Source organism: Equus quagga, chromosome 10 (genome assembly GCF_021613505.1).
Source record: "Equus quagga isolate Etosha38 chromosome 10, UCLA_HA_Equagga_1.0, whole genome shotgun sequence".
NCBI lineage: Eukaryota > Metazoa > Chordata > Mammalia > Perissodactyla > Equidae > Equus > Equus quagga.
In genome coordinates, this window is record NC_060276.1 from 36,744,234 (window position 1) to 36,757,338 (window position 13,105).

A 13,105-nucleotide genomic window follows, 5' to 3' on the forward strand; every position below is an offset into this window, starting at 1 on the left:
AACCCTGAAAGTTTGGTTAAAAGGCAGAATGCAAACTTTCAAATTCTTCAATATGTTTAAGTATCAGGTATAACTAGCTCCAGGAATAAGTCTTACCTGGGGGGCCAATAAGTCCTGGATCCCCCTCAGGGCCAGTTAAACCAGGTATTCCACTGGGTCCTTTCATGCCTGCAAAGAAGATACATACAATTGCACAGCAAAGCAGCAGGGCCACAGCCTTTACCCAGCCAAATCAGAAAATGGGTGTCTTGACCCAAAGGAATTTAATGTAAAGGGAGAACCTCAAAATATCTCTTCAAATACCTGGAAATCCTGGAACACCAGGGAGACCAGGATCTCCTTTCATTCCATTGAGACCTGGCCGGCCAGGATTACCCTAAGTAAATAAAATCATTAATTTTAGAAAAAAATTGGGAGGAATAAGAAAGTGAGGGCATAGGTGGTATTGCATAATGGTTTACAGCACTGGCTCTAGAGTCAAGCTTCCAGTTTCCAAATCCCAATTTTGCTTCTTTTTAGCTTGTGTGACCTTGAGTTGATTATTTAACCTCTTTGATTCATAGTTTTCTCACCTCTAACATAGAGAAAATAACAGTATCTACTTCATGGGATTGTTGTGAGGATTAAATGAGATAGTTCACATTAAGAACTTAGAAAACTGATTGGCATGTGTGTACTTAATAAATGGTAGCTATTACTTTATTATCATTAACCAAGGCACTTGATTTTAGTGGAGCCCCAAGCTGATAAGTGTTTGGATTAGAATCACATGCAGAAACAATAAAGTCTGAAAAACTTAGCAAAAAATATAGTAGGGCCTGTTAATTAATTGGGTTTGAAGGAAAAGAAAACTATGGGAAAAAGAGGAGTTGAAAATACCTCTAGGATGGACCTAAACGAAGAATAAGTGTGGGACAATGAATCTCCTATTAGTAGGAATAAAATAGGAGCAAGCCTGGAACATCTTATTATGCCAAAATGTAAGAAAGTGCTAAAAGTGGGGGGCAGTCAATGTCAGAAAGACATAGGATCCAGCTTGAAGAAGTTCCCAAATCTAGGACAATTTGAGCACCAAAATAAGTAATGATAGTTTAAGAAATTGCAAATTGTTGAAAAAAATGGGAATTTATGGGTCCATATTGATAATAAATAGACAATAAATGGAAGAGCAAAGAGGCTCTTCCTTACAGTAGGTCCAACTTGTACATGTGGAGGTAGTGTTAAAATTGGAAAATCATCATTTGCCACCATCCTAGTATTGATTGGTTGAGGCAAAAGTCATAAGTAGATGTTAAATCTAAGGGGAAATTTTGATGAGGAGCAGTATATTTTCATGATGTTAATGTACCTTCTCATAGTTTCTCTTATTAGTTACAAGGGGAAAAATAGTAACCATACAGTAGAGAAACCAGATAACACCTTGATGAGGCAATCAAAACTAAGATCACCAATGAGGAGCAGATGAACATTGTGGGCCTCCATATCTGAGAAGGACACAATGTCACTCATGCAGTATTCCAGCTGGGGACGCATAACTTGAATCTAATTATAAAGAAACAGCAGACAAAAGAAGGAACATTCTATTTTTTTAAAAATGGGAAGGGGCTACATTTCTTCAAAAATGTCACAGTCATGAAAGAAAGAAATAGGATTTAGAAACTGTTTCAGATTAAGGGAGAATAAAGAGATATGGCAGTTAAACGCAATGCGTGATTTGGTCTGGATCCTATATTGGAGGGGGAAAATGCTGTAAAGGACATTACCAGGTCAATTGACACAAGCAAAATGTGTAAGGTAGAAATAAAAGTATTATGTCGATATTCAATATCCTGAAGTTGATAACTGTACTGTAGCTCTATAAAAGAATGTCTTGAATATTAGAAAATCTTATGCACACGCACTGAAGTATGTAGGGGTAAAGCGGCACGATAGATGCAACTTATTCTCAAATGTTTTAGAAAAAAACACACAATTATATACACACACACATAACAGACATACAGAAAGCAAATGGGGAGAAACGTTAATAATTGGTCCATCTGGGTAAATGATACATGTGAGGGTTTTTTTGCAATTTTTCTATAAATTTAACATTATTTCCAAATAAAATAGAAAATGTGCAAATGTAAGAACTAACTTGTACAAAATAAATGAATAGAACTTGAGAATACTAGCTTTATAAAATATTGTTATCAGGCAGTAGTCTTGAATCAGGCATAGTGGCATGCGAACTGGAAGTGCAATGGGAAGTGAATAAGGCAGAGAGTGAGCAGAGAATGAACAAAGAGAGGACTAACAGTTTAAGTCTAGGTGTCTAGAGGAACAGTGATGACGTGGGAAAAAAAGTTAGTTGTTGGAAAGCTTTAAGGGCCGCTTCTTCAGATTGTTTTTTTCCTCCTATAAAGCAGCCCTCAGAATTAAAAGACTGAGTTTAATCTGCGTTGGCTATCAAATCTAACAACAACCCTTCTGAATGAATGGAGGAAGCTTTCAGGATCCATAAAGAAGTATGTGACTTTCTGTGTCACTCAAACCAAGGTGGAAAGCACATGAATATAGATGTGGGGATATACTATTATTCTTTTTTTTAATAGGTGAAGGCAGAAACCTAAAGTGTCTGCCTGTTTTCCTCACAGACACAAAGTAGAATTGTGCAGTGGAGCTGAAATTTGACCTTAAATTTAATTTCAAAGTCTAAAATACCGCCACTCACCATAATTACTTCCCTATGGGTGGACTCATCCACACGCAATGCTCTGATATATATGTTTACATTTATAACTTTGCTTTCACTGAAATGAATATCTTTCAATCCAAATACTATACACACCAAAGACTCCAGGTAAAGTATCTTTGTTTTTTTTTGGTGAGGAAGATTCGCCCCGAGCTAACATCTGTGCCAATCTTCCTCTCCTTTGCCCGTGGATCACCGCTACAGCACGGCCACAGCAGGGTGGCATACGTCAGTCCCCAGGAACCGAACCTGGGCTGCCAGAGTGGAGCATGCAGAACTCAACCACCAGGCCACTGGGGCAGCCGCAGGTAAAGTATCTTTTGAGGAACTTGATAACTATAAGACAACAAAGGTCCTTTCATTGGAAGAATATAGGAAAGTTGCCTTTTTCTTTCTTTGTGATTCACCAATGAACTATGCACAGAGCCTTGACCAGTAAATGCTAATTAAAATAATGCAGCTTAGAATTCTCATTTTAAATGCAAAACACCCACACCCCTTTCTCATCAAATATCTACTCCCATTTCCTACCTGGGGTCCTGGTGGTCCTTGATCTCCTTTCAAACCAGGCAAACCAGGTTGCCCAGGTTGGCCTGGGTTTCCTCTCTCTCCTTTAACACCTCCATTTCCAGGGAGACCACGGGGACCTTCTGGACCTGGTAGACCTTGATAATGCACAACAAATGACCACATTTTAGTATAGAATAAGAGCAACATAAAAGTCAGGCTTTTAAAATATCAGTCATCTAAATCCTATTAGTTTGCATAATATAATCCTGACTACACTAAAATATATAGACCTATGCTGATTCTCTTTCTAATGTAAGCTGGGCTGGGTTCTTTTTGTTATTAACACTGGTTTGCAGACCCTTTTAGTTTGCATTTTATTATATATTAAATCCAATAAGCTCCTATCTAAAGAAAGGACTCAGGACCTTATAATAAAGATTGCTTCTGTAATCCCTAACTGTTTGATTTAACTGTAACAAAACACACCACAAGGCTCGGCTCTCAAATTGGAGCCTGCATCAGAATCCCCAGGAGAGCTTGTTAAAGCAGATTCCTGGGCTTACCCCTAGAGTTTTGAATTCAGGAATTCTGGGGAGGGGCCCAAGAATTTGCATTTTAACAAGTGCCCTGTAGATAAACAAGTGCCCTGTAGCTAAAGCTGCTGGTTCCAGACCACACTTTAAGAATCACTGCTGTAGGGCAATCAGGGATTCAAGTAATTTGTCTCATTGTGATTAAACTCAAATTGCATTATTTGTAAATAGTTATTTTTACTCAGCTTCTATTATTATGCAATTAAGATAGCTACTTAAGCAAACTGTTTCATTTCATTTTAGTGGCATGCTTAAGACATGGGAATATTTTAAAGTGTCAGAAATTTATTGATTCAATATAGTACTTTAGACTTTATTTAAAAATGTTTTCATATTCTTTACATTTTAAATATTTTTGAAGAAAAATAAAGAATTCTGTATATATCTTGTGAATAAATAAATAATTTAAAATGAGATTTTGCTAAGGTCTTTTCCTTATACTATGTTTTTAACTCTTCTTTCTAAACAAAGATACCAGATGCATTAAGCAACCAAAAAGAGCTCATCAATGGCCACACTTTTTGTCACTAGATAGGAAATAGCTGTTACTGTTGCAGAGTGTTAAGCAGTGGCTGAGGCTGAGACTAAGTAGTTCTGCCTTAAGAAAACAATTATGAAGCCCTAAATAATGAACAGCCAATAATTAGCACTTATACCTTCTCTCCTCTGTAACATTAGGTTTTCATTGGTTTTGACAAAAAAGGAAGATATGTAGCGATTATTTTTGAAGGAAATATCACAGACCTATGGATTTAGAATACTGAGCTCATGTTAATGTATGGACAAAAGGTCCTCTTATTGATTTGAAATAAAATTTGGACTTTTTAAATTCTTTTAAGACCCAGAATCAACAGCTACATACTAACAAGGAAACAGGGCATACAGATTAAGAATCTGAGCTCTGGAGTTAGAATGTTGGGTTGGAATCCTAGCTCCATTACTCATTAGCTGTTTGACCTTAGCAAGTTTATTAATCTCCTTGGCCTCAATTTCCTCTTCTTTAAAATGGAAATAAGAATAGTGCCTACTTTATCAGATTGTTCCAAGGATTAAATAAGACAATATGTATAAATTACTTGACACAGTGCCTGGCACATAGTAAGAATTATGTAAGAGTGTTTTAAAAATGATTATTATCAGTATTATTATCTTCATTATTGGCAAAACTGAAGGTAAGAATATATCTTTAAAATATGAGCCAGTTTTTAATCTTTCACCTATTTCTATGTGATTTCATAATATAACACTACTCTCTTTGGCACATGAGAAAAGGAAGCAGGTCCACAAGAGTACAACAATCCTTTTATCTTTAAACAATTTAGATCATATAGTCACCCTAGCTCGGCAACGAGACAGACACACTCAGAAATTCCTTTCTCAATCATAAAGAAAGGGTTGGGGTACTTTAAACTTAAACAAAGAAACAAAAACAACTGCTGAGTTCAAACCCCCTAGACAGGGTTTTCTAAGAAAAATTGTTAGTTTCATCTATAATGTATAATTTGGACTAGAAACCAGGTAGCAAGTCAGCTTACTGAGAGAAAAGTAAATTATCTGTGAATTACCCTAACAATGACAAGGTAAGATTAACATAAGAAAAAAAGTGGAATCTATTATGACCCTCTTTTCTAGTCTGAAAATCAATCAGAACATTGTCATCATTTGAAAAAAACTAGGCATGTTATGGGCATTGCTCTTTTTGCAATTAAGAGGAAATATTGGGAAATTTATATTTTATTAATTCAGATCTGCTGTTCTAGGGTCCTTCAAATTTAAATTAACGAGTTTGCCAATGACATAAGGGACATATAAGTTTTATTTTTAATAGTACTCAAGAGTTACCTTCTTTCATTACTGAAAACAGTCATGAAAACACAGATCAGAGCAGTCTCACGTGACAAAAATTCAAAAAAATAAAATCAATATATAGAGGTTACAAATGGGCCAGATGCCTGCCTAAACATCTTAATGCAGTCTTAAAGAAAAAAATAAGTGTATTTCCATTTAAAATTCAACATGTCTTTATGTATTGATTACCCATTATAAATAATTGAAACCACAAAGACCTAATGTCATTTCAAACTTGATCATAAATAAGTCACATTACCTTCACCAAAACGTTAAATACCAGAGCAGGTAGTATTTGAGGATAACAGCACTCTTCAATGCCTTCTGAATTATAGCAAAACAAGTGCATTTCTCTTATGATACATACAAAGCATTAAAAAAAAAAATGAATTGACCAGTGAAGAGTCTAACCTTGAAAACCTGGGAAGATCAGAGTTCACCAAAGCCCAAAGATCGATGTTAGCAGTATCAGACATCACACAGTACAAAATAAGATTATGAGTTAGAAGTGGTTCACAGTATAGCACAAGTTAAACAATAACCCTTTTTGCCAGCATTTCTTATACCTATAGCGTAATCAGTATGCAAACAGAACCATACAGGAGTATAGAGAGCCAAACATTTTCAAATAGAGCTTATTCTAGGAAATAAGCTGCTAGTTTTCACTAATCCAAAAAATGGAAAACTCTACTGAAGACATCATGTTAACACTGCTACTGTGACTTTCCAAAAGTTAGCATCTCAAAACATTAAAGTTGACAAGATAGTACCATTTCACTGATAGCCTTCGGTTCCTTTCAAAAAGGGATAATTTTGGATAAATGTTTTATCTTGGTCTCTGACATCCTTTTAGTAAAAACATGAAGTGCAAATTTCTTGTTATGTTCAGACTGCTCCAAGGGATAGAGTTAACTTTAAAGACCTCGTTAGACAAAAATACAAAGATCATAGGTGACCAAATAGAGAAACTAAAATATGAGTCTACAACGGTCATTACCAACTGTACTTCTGTTTGTCTTCTTCGAAAATCATTCCATGACGCCACATTCTGATTTTTTTCATAATTCATCAAGAGGCTTTCTTCTGCGTATTATTACTTGTAATAAATTACTCAAAGAGAAGAACGTCAATATATATTTGTTCATCATTGAACTTGAAAATAAAGAGTTGAATTTGCCAAAGATGTGAAGACCATCAGTGAAGGGGTGCTTTAAAATATTTGGCATGCAATAGTCCGCCCCAAAACACAGAAAATATAACATTTACTTTATTATTATTCAATTTACATATTAAATCACGCTATTAACTATTAAAAGAAAGATCATTAAATAAAAAGATAAGCTTACAAACAGGACAACTCTTGGTTAACGTTAATTGACTATAAACATAATCTTCTTTTCTTACAAGTCTTGCTATGATTTATAAACACTGAGGCTAGCAGAGAGAATAAATTGTGCTCGAGCACTGAATTCTAGGAAGTAGAAAACCTAGGATCTATCCTTGGCTCTACTACTTACATCTATGGAATTTTGGGCAATTCAATCTCTTTGAGCTTGTTTTTTCACCCACATAATGGGAACAATGTTGTCTGCCCTAATCTCGCTTGTAGAATTGTTTTAAAGATTTAATTTTTAAAATGTTGACCTGATATCTGCCACGTGCAAGTTGCTACAGGGAACACAAAGATTAGCTAGACCCAAACTTTGCTCTCAAGGAGATTACAATAAAAGTACATTATATGATGTAAATGGTGGTGTGTCATCATATAACTATAAAACATTACCATTACTGCCTAGTAATAAAGCTTTGAAAGCAACTGATAATTTGAAATTTAGAAAGGTAAATATTGGCTTCTGTTTGTTTAAATGGTCTTTAAACCACATACAGCAAACTGACTCAAGACAACACTTTGAGTAGAGTCTGGCCACATAATTAGTTAAATTAGAATTTCTACCTAGGATAATTCAGAGTTTGAGTCAAGACATTTTATATATGTGTTTGGTACAGACGGTCTGAGTAAGTAATAAGGAAAACTTCAGATCATATCATAGCAAAACTTCTAAGACTTTAATTTCTAAAAGGTAACATTTTAATGAGTCATATGCCAAGTCAGTTTTGTATATGAGGCTCTTAGGCCATTATTTCTCAAATGATCTAACAAAGTTTGAAAAACAAAATAAAATAAAAAACCTAAAGTCTTGTACATAAGTGGTAATAACCAAACATAAGCTGATGAATTGATTGGTATATTTCAAGTCTTGTTTCCACTTAAGATTGTAGCCTTCAACTGTTGCAAAGTAGAGAATACTGCAGATACCGGGCTCCAATAACTATGTAATTTAGCGTACATCTGGTAAATAAGAAGTTGTCAAATTGGTTTTAAGGTAATGTGGCTACTTTCCTGTTTCTTCTTTGAATATACTCTGGTGCCTGAGAAGAAAATAATCTTCTTCTAGCTGATAGTAAAGTCTGGAAGTGATCAAGGCAGCAGACTTCTATGCAAGTCAGACAGTGGAGGACTCAAAATTATTTCAAAGTATACCCTAGTCTTCTCTTTACCTTGGTGATAGTTAAATAGCATGCACTTGTCTTAATTTTTTCGATGACACCCATTTAGGAAAAGCATACGAAGTAGTTAGTAGGGGTTGATGGAGATTTTGAAGTAACAGAAAACAAGAAAGTGGAGGCAGGGCCCAGTCTTCTATGGCTAAGAGTCTCCTAAAATGGCAGAAGCAGCTTTGCTCCATCACTTATCATATTTATAACTAGAGTAAGAGGCCAGACCATAACTATCAAACTATACAACTGCCTTTGTGGAAGGATGATATGTGTTACTAGTAAAACAGATACTTTACTGAGCACTGGAGAGCCCTAAGTCAGATTCTCAGCCGTGCCAGTAACTAACAATATGACCTTGAGCAAGCTTCTTAACCTCTTTAGACCTCAGTTTTCTCATATGTGACAAAGACTCTTTCCTGGACTAAACTTTAGACAGGCTCCTCTGAGATCTCTTCTCAACCAGGCCTCACCCTTGGGCTCTGTCTTTGGTCTGCTGAGTCCAGTTTTAGCAAGAATCCTGCTATGTCAGTTTAGGGAGAGTCCCCGACCCTTGACATCTGATCAAGTTCTTCATCCCCCATCCTTGATGTCTAAGCCTTGCCCTGCCTTTAGCAAGTATTCTATTAGTCCAGTTTAGCAAGAATCTGCCTACCCTTGATGTCTGTTCTTAGTAATTTTTCATTCATTGACTCCCTTACTCTGTTAGTTGACTATAAAACCCCACTTATCCTTGTTGTATTCAGAGTTGAGCTCAATCTCTCTCCCCTGTTGCAATAGTCTCTCCTCTATTACAATAGTCTTGAATAAAATGTGTCTTGTCATCTCTAACAAGTGTCTAGTGAATAATATCTCTTTCACAAATATGAAACTTAGGTCCCTTCTAGATTGGCTACTCTATGGTTCTATGAAATAATGGGTTAGTGGGGGAGTAAGAAACTAGGGAATCCATTCAGATAGAGATAGATGGCTTCCTAAAAAGAATCCTGAATAATTAAGAATTTTAAATTCATAAGAAGAAAAACTTTCCCACCATTCCCAATAGCCAGAACTCAGGAGTGATCTTTTCGATGACATCCATTTAGGAAAATGCATACACATATATGTATATATAAATATATATACACACATACATATAAATATATACAAAAATATAAGAAAAATTTCAAACCTCATGCAGTTACTACTTTGAAGTTAAGGAGCTAACCTGTAGGACCTGGATAGGGATCAAAGTTCACCAAAGCCCAATGTCACTTTTTCCCCCTTTAGCTCCTCCTTAGAAATTTGAAAAGGGCTATTTATATTGAATAATAATAAACACATTCAGATATTTGTGGTTCTTTTTACTCCTGATTAGGTGAACATCTTTCACTATGAATCAGCAATTTTCAATTAGGTTGCTCTTGGTAACTGTTCTTTGGTGAGTACTGTTTATATGTGTATGATGAAAATAAGATTAAAAAACTTCTAATCTGTACTGGTTGCATTGATCGTTTTTCTTTTACTCTGTGTCTATTAGTCCATTTTCATAGCAGTAGAATTTAGAACTTTGTGATAACCCAAAATGTGAAGATGGGATGATCTGAAAACTTACATGAGGTATGGCAAGTCAGGAATTGCAAATTTGAAACATCTGATAATACTTATTATTATTTAAAAATAATGCCTTTTTGAAGGATAGTTCAACTGCATTTACATTAACAGATATAACACAAAAATAAGGAATACTCTCTTCTCTAAAGGTAAAGGTAAAATATTATACAATACACTTTTGGGTACTGTAAATTTTCAACTAAAAATGATGCAAATATATGAATTTTAAAATCTTAAACTGGCTTTCCTAATTAGGTAATTTTGGGTTATTACAATAGATAAAAACACTGGACTTGACAAGTTCCTGACAACTTTCATAGATAGACCAACTTGTAAGAAGTGAATTGGCATATGCTCTTAAAATATATTCAAACACTTGAAAACATTAGGTATAGGTATATAGAGAGAATATATATACACACACACATATACATACATACACATATATGTATATATAAATATATATACACACAGACATATAAATATATATAAAAATATAAGAAAAGTTTCAAACTTCATGCAGTTACTACTTTGAAGTTAAGGAGCTAACCTGTAGGACCTGGATAGGGATCAAAGTTCACCAAGGCCCAATGTCATCATTAACAAAAAGGAAAAATATCAAAATTGTTAGAAATATCAAGAAACTAAAGCATTATACTAACATCTTTCAAGTTAAATTTTAATTCAGTAAAAGAATACTCTGAAGGTTCACATTCATGCATCTATATATAAACCAAATTATCACCACTTAGCACCAACACTAAAATCAAAACAGCACATGTGACATATTTTGAAAGGCCAAAAATCATTTTTATAATAGTCACAAAAACAATCAATTTTAAGAGCAATTGGGTTTCAAACTTTATTTTAATTTTCAGTTTATAAACAAATTGAGAAGTCACAAACACTCATCAGGAGTGTGTTCTTCTGATTACTTTTGTTATTATTTCTTTAGGAACAGTAACTTTTTAAAGTGCCTTTGTGACTAATCTTTATGTTGACATATTTCAAAGCAATGTTCAACAGTGAGCTCCATTACTAGTAAGAACAAATGACCACAGTGCTGATTAAAATATAAAAAAAGGATAATAGTTTGGTTTCTTTGAATTATTACATGCATAACCAAGCAAGATATTTGTGCCAATTCTTTGCATCACATGCAAGAGAGTTAACATGGCTGAGAAGATTTTCACTGGTTTTCTTCAGTAGTAAACGAAGGTAAAACTTCAAATAACACCCTCTATAAACAATCAAGTCAGATCAAATAAAATCTGGTTTTGAAAGTGATCCTCTGAAGAAAGTATGTGATCTTATTTAATTCATGTTTTTAGAGCATATTTTATTAAAATTAACTCCAATCAGTTCAGAGTTTATGGTAATTTAAATGGAAATTTCCATTTTTAAATACATTTAAAAAATGAGTCAGAGACTTTCAAAGGATAAAAAGACAATGGTTTTGTTTCTTTAATCTCAAATTTCTCTTATTTTTAAAAAAATCAATGAAGACCAAGTTTTAAATTATTAGAAATATAAAAACTGAATATCAAGTATCAAAAATCTTTTCATAATCTATCACCAGTGATTGGGCTCAGCGACATTAATCTAGGATGAAAATGAGCATCTCCAAACTTAGTAAAATGAAATGACACAGCAGAGATACAAAATGAAAAGTGAACACTGGATGCAAAATTGATAATACTAGAGCACTTAACACAAGACAAATGAGGTATAGACATGAAATTGGTATGAAGAGATCACGATTCAATTTAATCATGCTGTGATGTTGAAGATAAATTTGATTGCCTAGTTCCTAGAGAAGATAAATTTTTTTTATTGTGCTTGGTGACATTTGCTGATCATGTGACAGAAACAGCAACACTTGATATGGACCACAAGCATCTATTGGGTGATCACTAAAATGATTTCTGTGATGACATGCTGAGAAGCTCATATCAAAAATGCAGAAGGTATTTTGCTGCCAGGTTATCAGTATAGCTTTACGTTTAATAAAAAGACTAATAAATCCACTATTTACTTTTTTTCTCCAAGTTGGTTTGTTTTACTTCAACTTTAAGTAAATCATGAAAGGTATTACTGAAAAGAATTATTAGATGCCCTGGAAATGCATGGAACTAGGTATAAGCAAAGCTATTTACTTGCAAGAAGTTCTTATAGATTCTAAAGTCCTAAAGACTAAATAACCTGCCAGCAAAATGAAATAAATGGACTAATAAATAGACCATTCCCCTACCACTCATGTACATACCTGGTCTTCCAGGAGGACCCTGGGGCCCAGGGTTGCCTTTAGGGCCTTCCAGAGCTGGACCTGGAGAACCAGGAGGGCCTGGGGGACCCTGAACACCAGGGAAACCCTGAAAGCCTGGTTCGCCCTTTGGACCTGGAAGTCCAGGGTTTCCTGGAATGCCAGGCAATCCTTCATCACCCTTTTGACCTATGAAAGTAAAGTGACATTAAAGAACACATTAAACCATACTGAGTATTAGGTTTGCAGGTAAGGTTAAAGTTATTCACACTTATTAGAACAAGTAATGAAATTTACTAGGGTCATTTCTATCTCCCACCAAATTCCCAACCCATCCAAAGAAAACCCATTCTTCCTATTATATATATTTATCTGTTATCAGAAGTGTTTATTAGGGTGTGCATTGAAATATAGAAACAATAATAGCTTGCATCCTGAAAGATACACTTTGTATTACAGCAGTGGTCACATGAACAGTAGCTGTGAGAAGAAAGAGAAAAAATAGAAAAGTATAATATATCTGCAAGAATAGATTAGAGATAGCTGGAGGAAACTCCTAAAACAAATGTTTTGAGACTAACGAAAGATATGGATCTTCCATGGTTGCTATACGTCCCCAAAGACTAGTCTATCCAAGATTTAGAATGACAATCCAGATCAACTGTTCTCAACATTTTTTCTACATCACCAACACACCTGAGAGCAATATAATAGTGGCACATTAAAGTAATCATTTTCATGTTGGGATCATGAGAAGGATATTAGAATTTCTAGGAGATATGTGTGTGGTTTGAAAACAGCCTCCATAGAATATCCAATGCTCATTTCAGAACACAAACATACATATCGGTAGGCACATTCATTCAATTAACTATTTGGTGCTTACAACGAGACTAAGAACAAGTGACGGAAGGTAAATGTGTGTATGTGCACATACTCATCCAAAGTGCAAGACATATATTAAGATGGAATTTTCAAGAGACATTTTTATTATTGGTACATATTTCT

At 34.6% G+C, this 13,105-nt stretch overlaps 1 protein-coding gene across 3 annotated transcripts in view; it reads right to left on the reverse strand.

The window, feature by feature from the left end:
* COL4A5 (collagen type IV alpha 5 chain) overlaps positions 1–13,105 on the reverse strand; it is a 226,507-nt gene that overhangs the window by 18,683 nt on the left and 194,719 nt on the right. The window contains exons 41-46 of one of the 3 annotated variants that reach the window (XM_046673317.1): positions 12,101–12,286; positions 10,385–10,393; positions 6,097–6,105; positions 3,266–3,399; positions 304–376; positions 97–168 (exon numbers count right to left, since the gene is read on the reverse strand). In XM_046673317.1, coding sequence (XP_046529273.1) covers positions 97–168; positions 304–376; positions 3,266–3,399; positions 6,097–6,105; positions 10,385–10,393; positions 12,101–12,286 — 483 coding nt within the window. The remainder of the gene's footprint in view (positions 1–96; positions 169–303; positions 377–3,265; positions 3,400–6,096; positions 6,106–10,384; positions 10,394–12,100; positions 12,287–13,105) is intronic. The other 2 variants (XM_046673318.1, XM_046673319.1) reach the window with 2 other exon arrangements.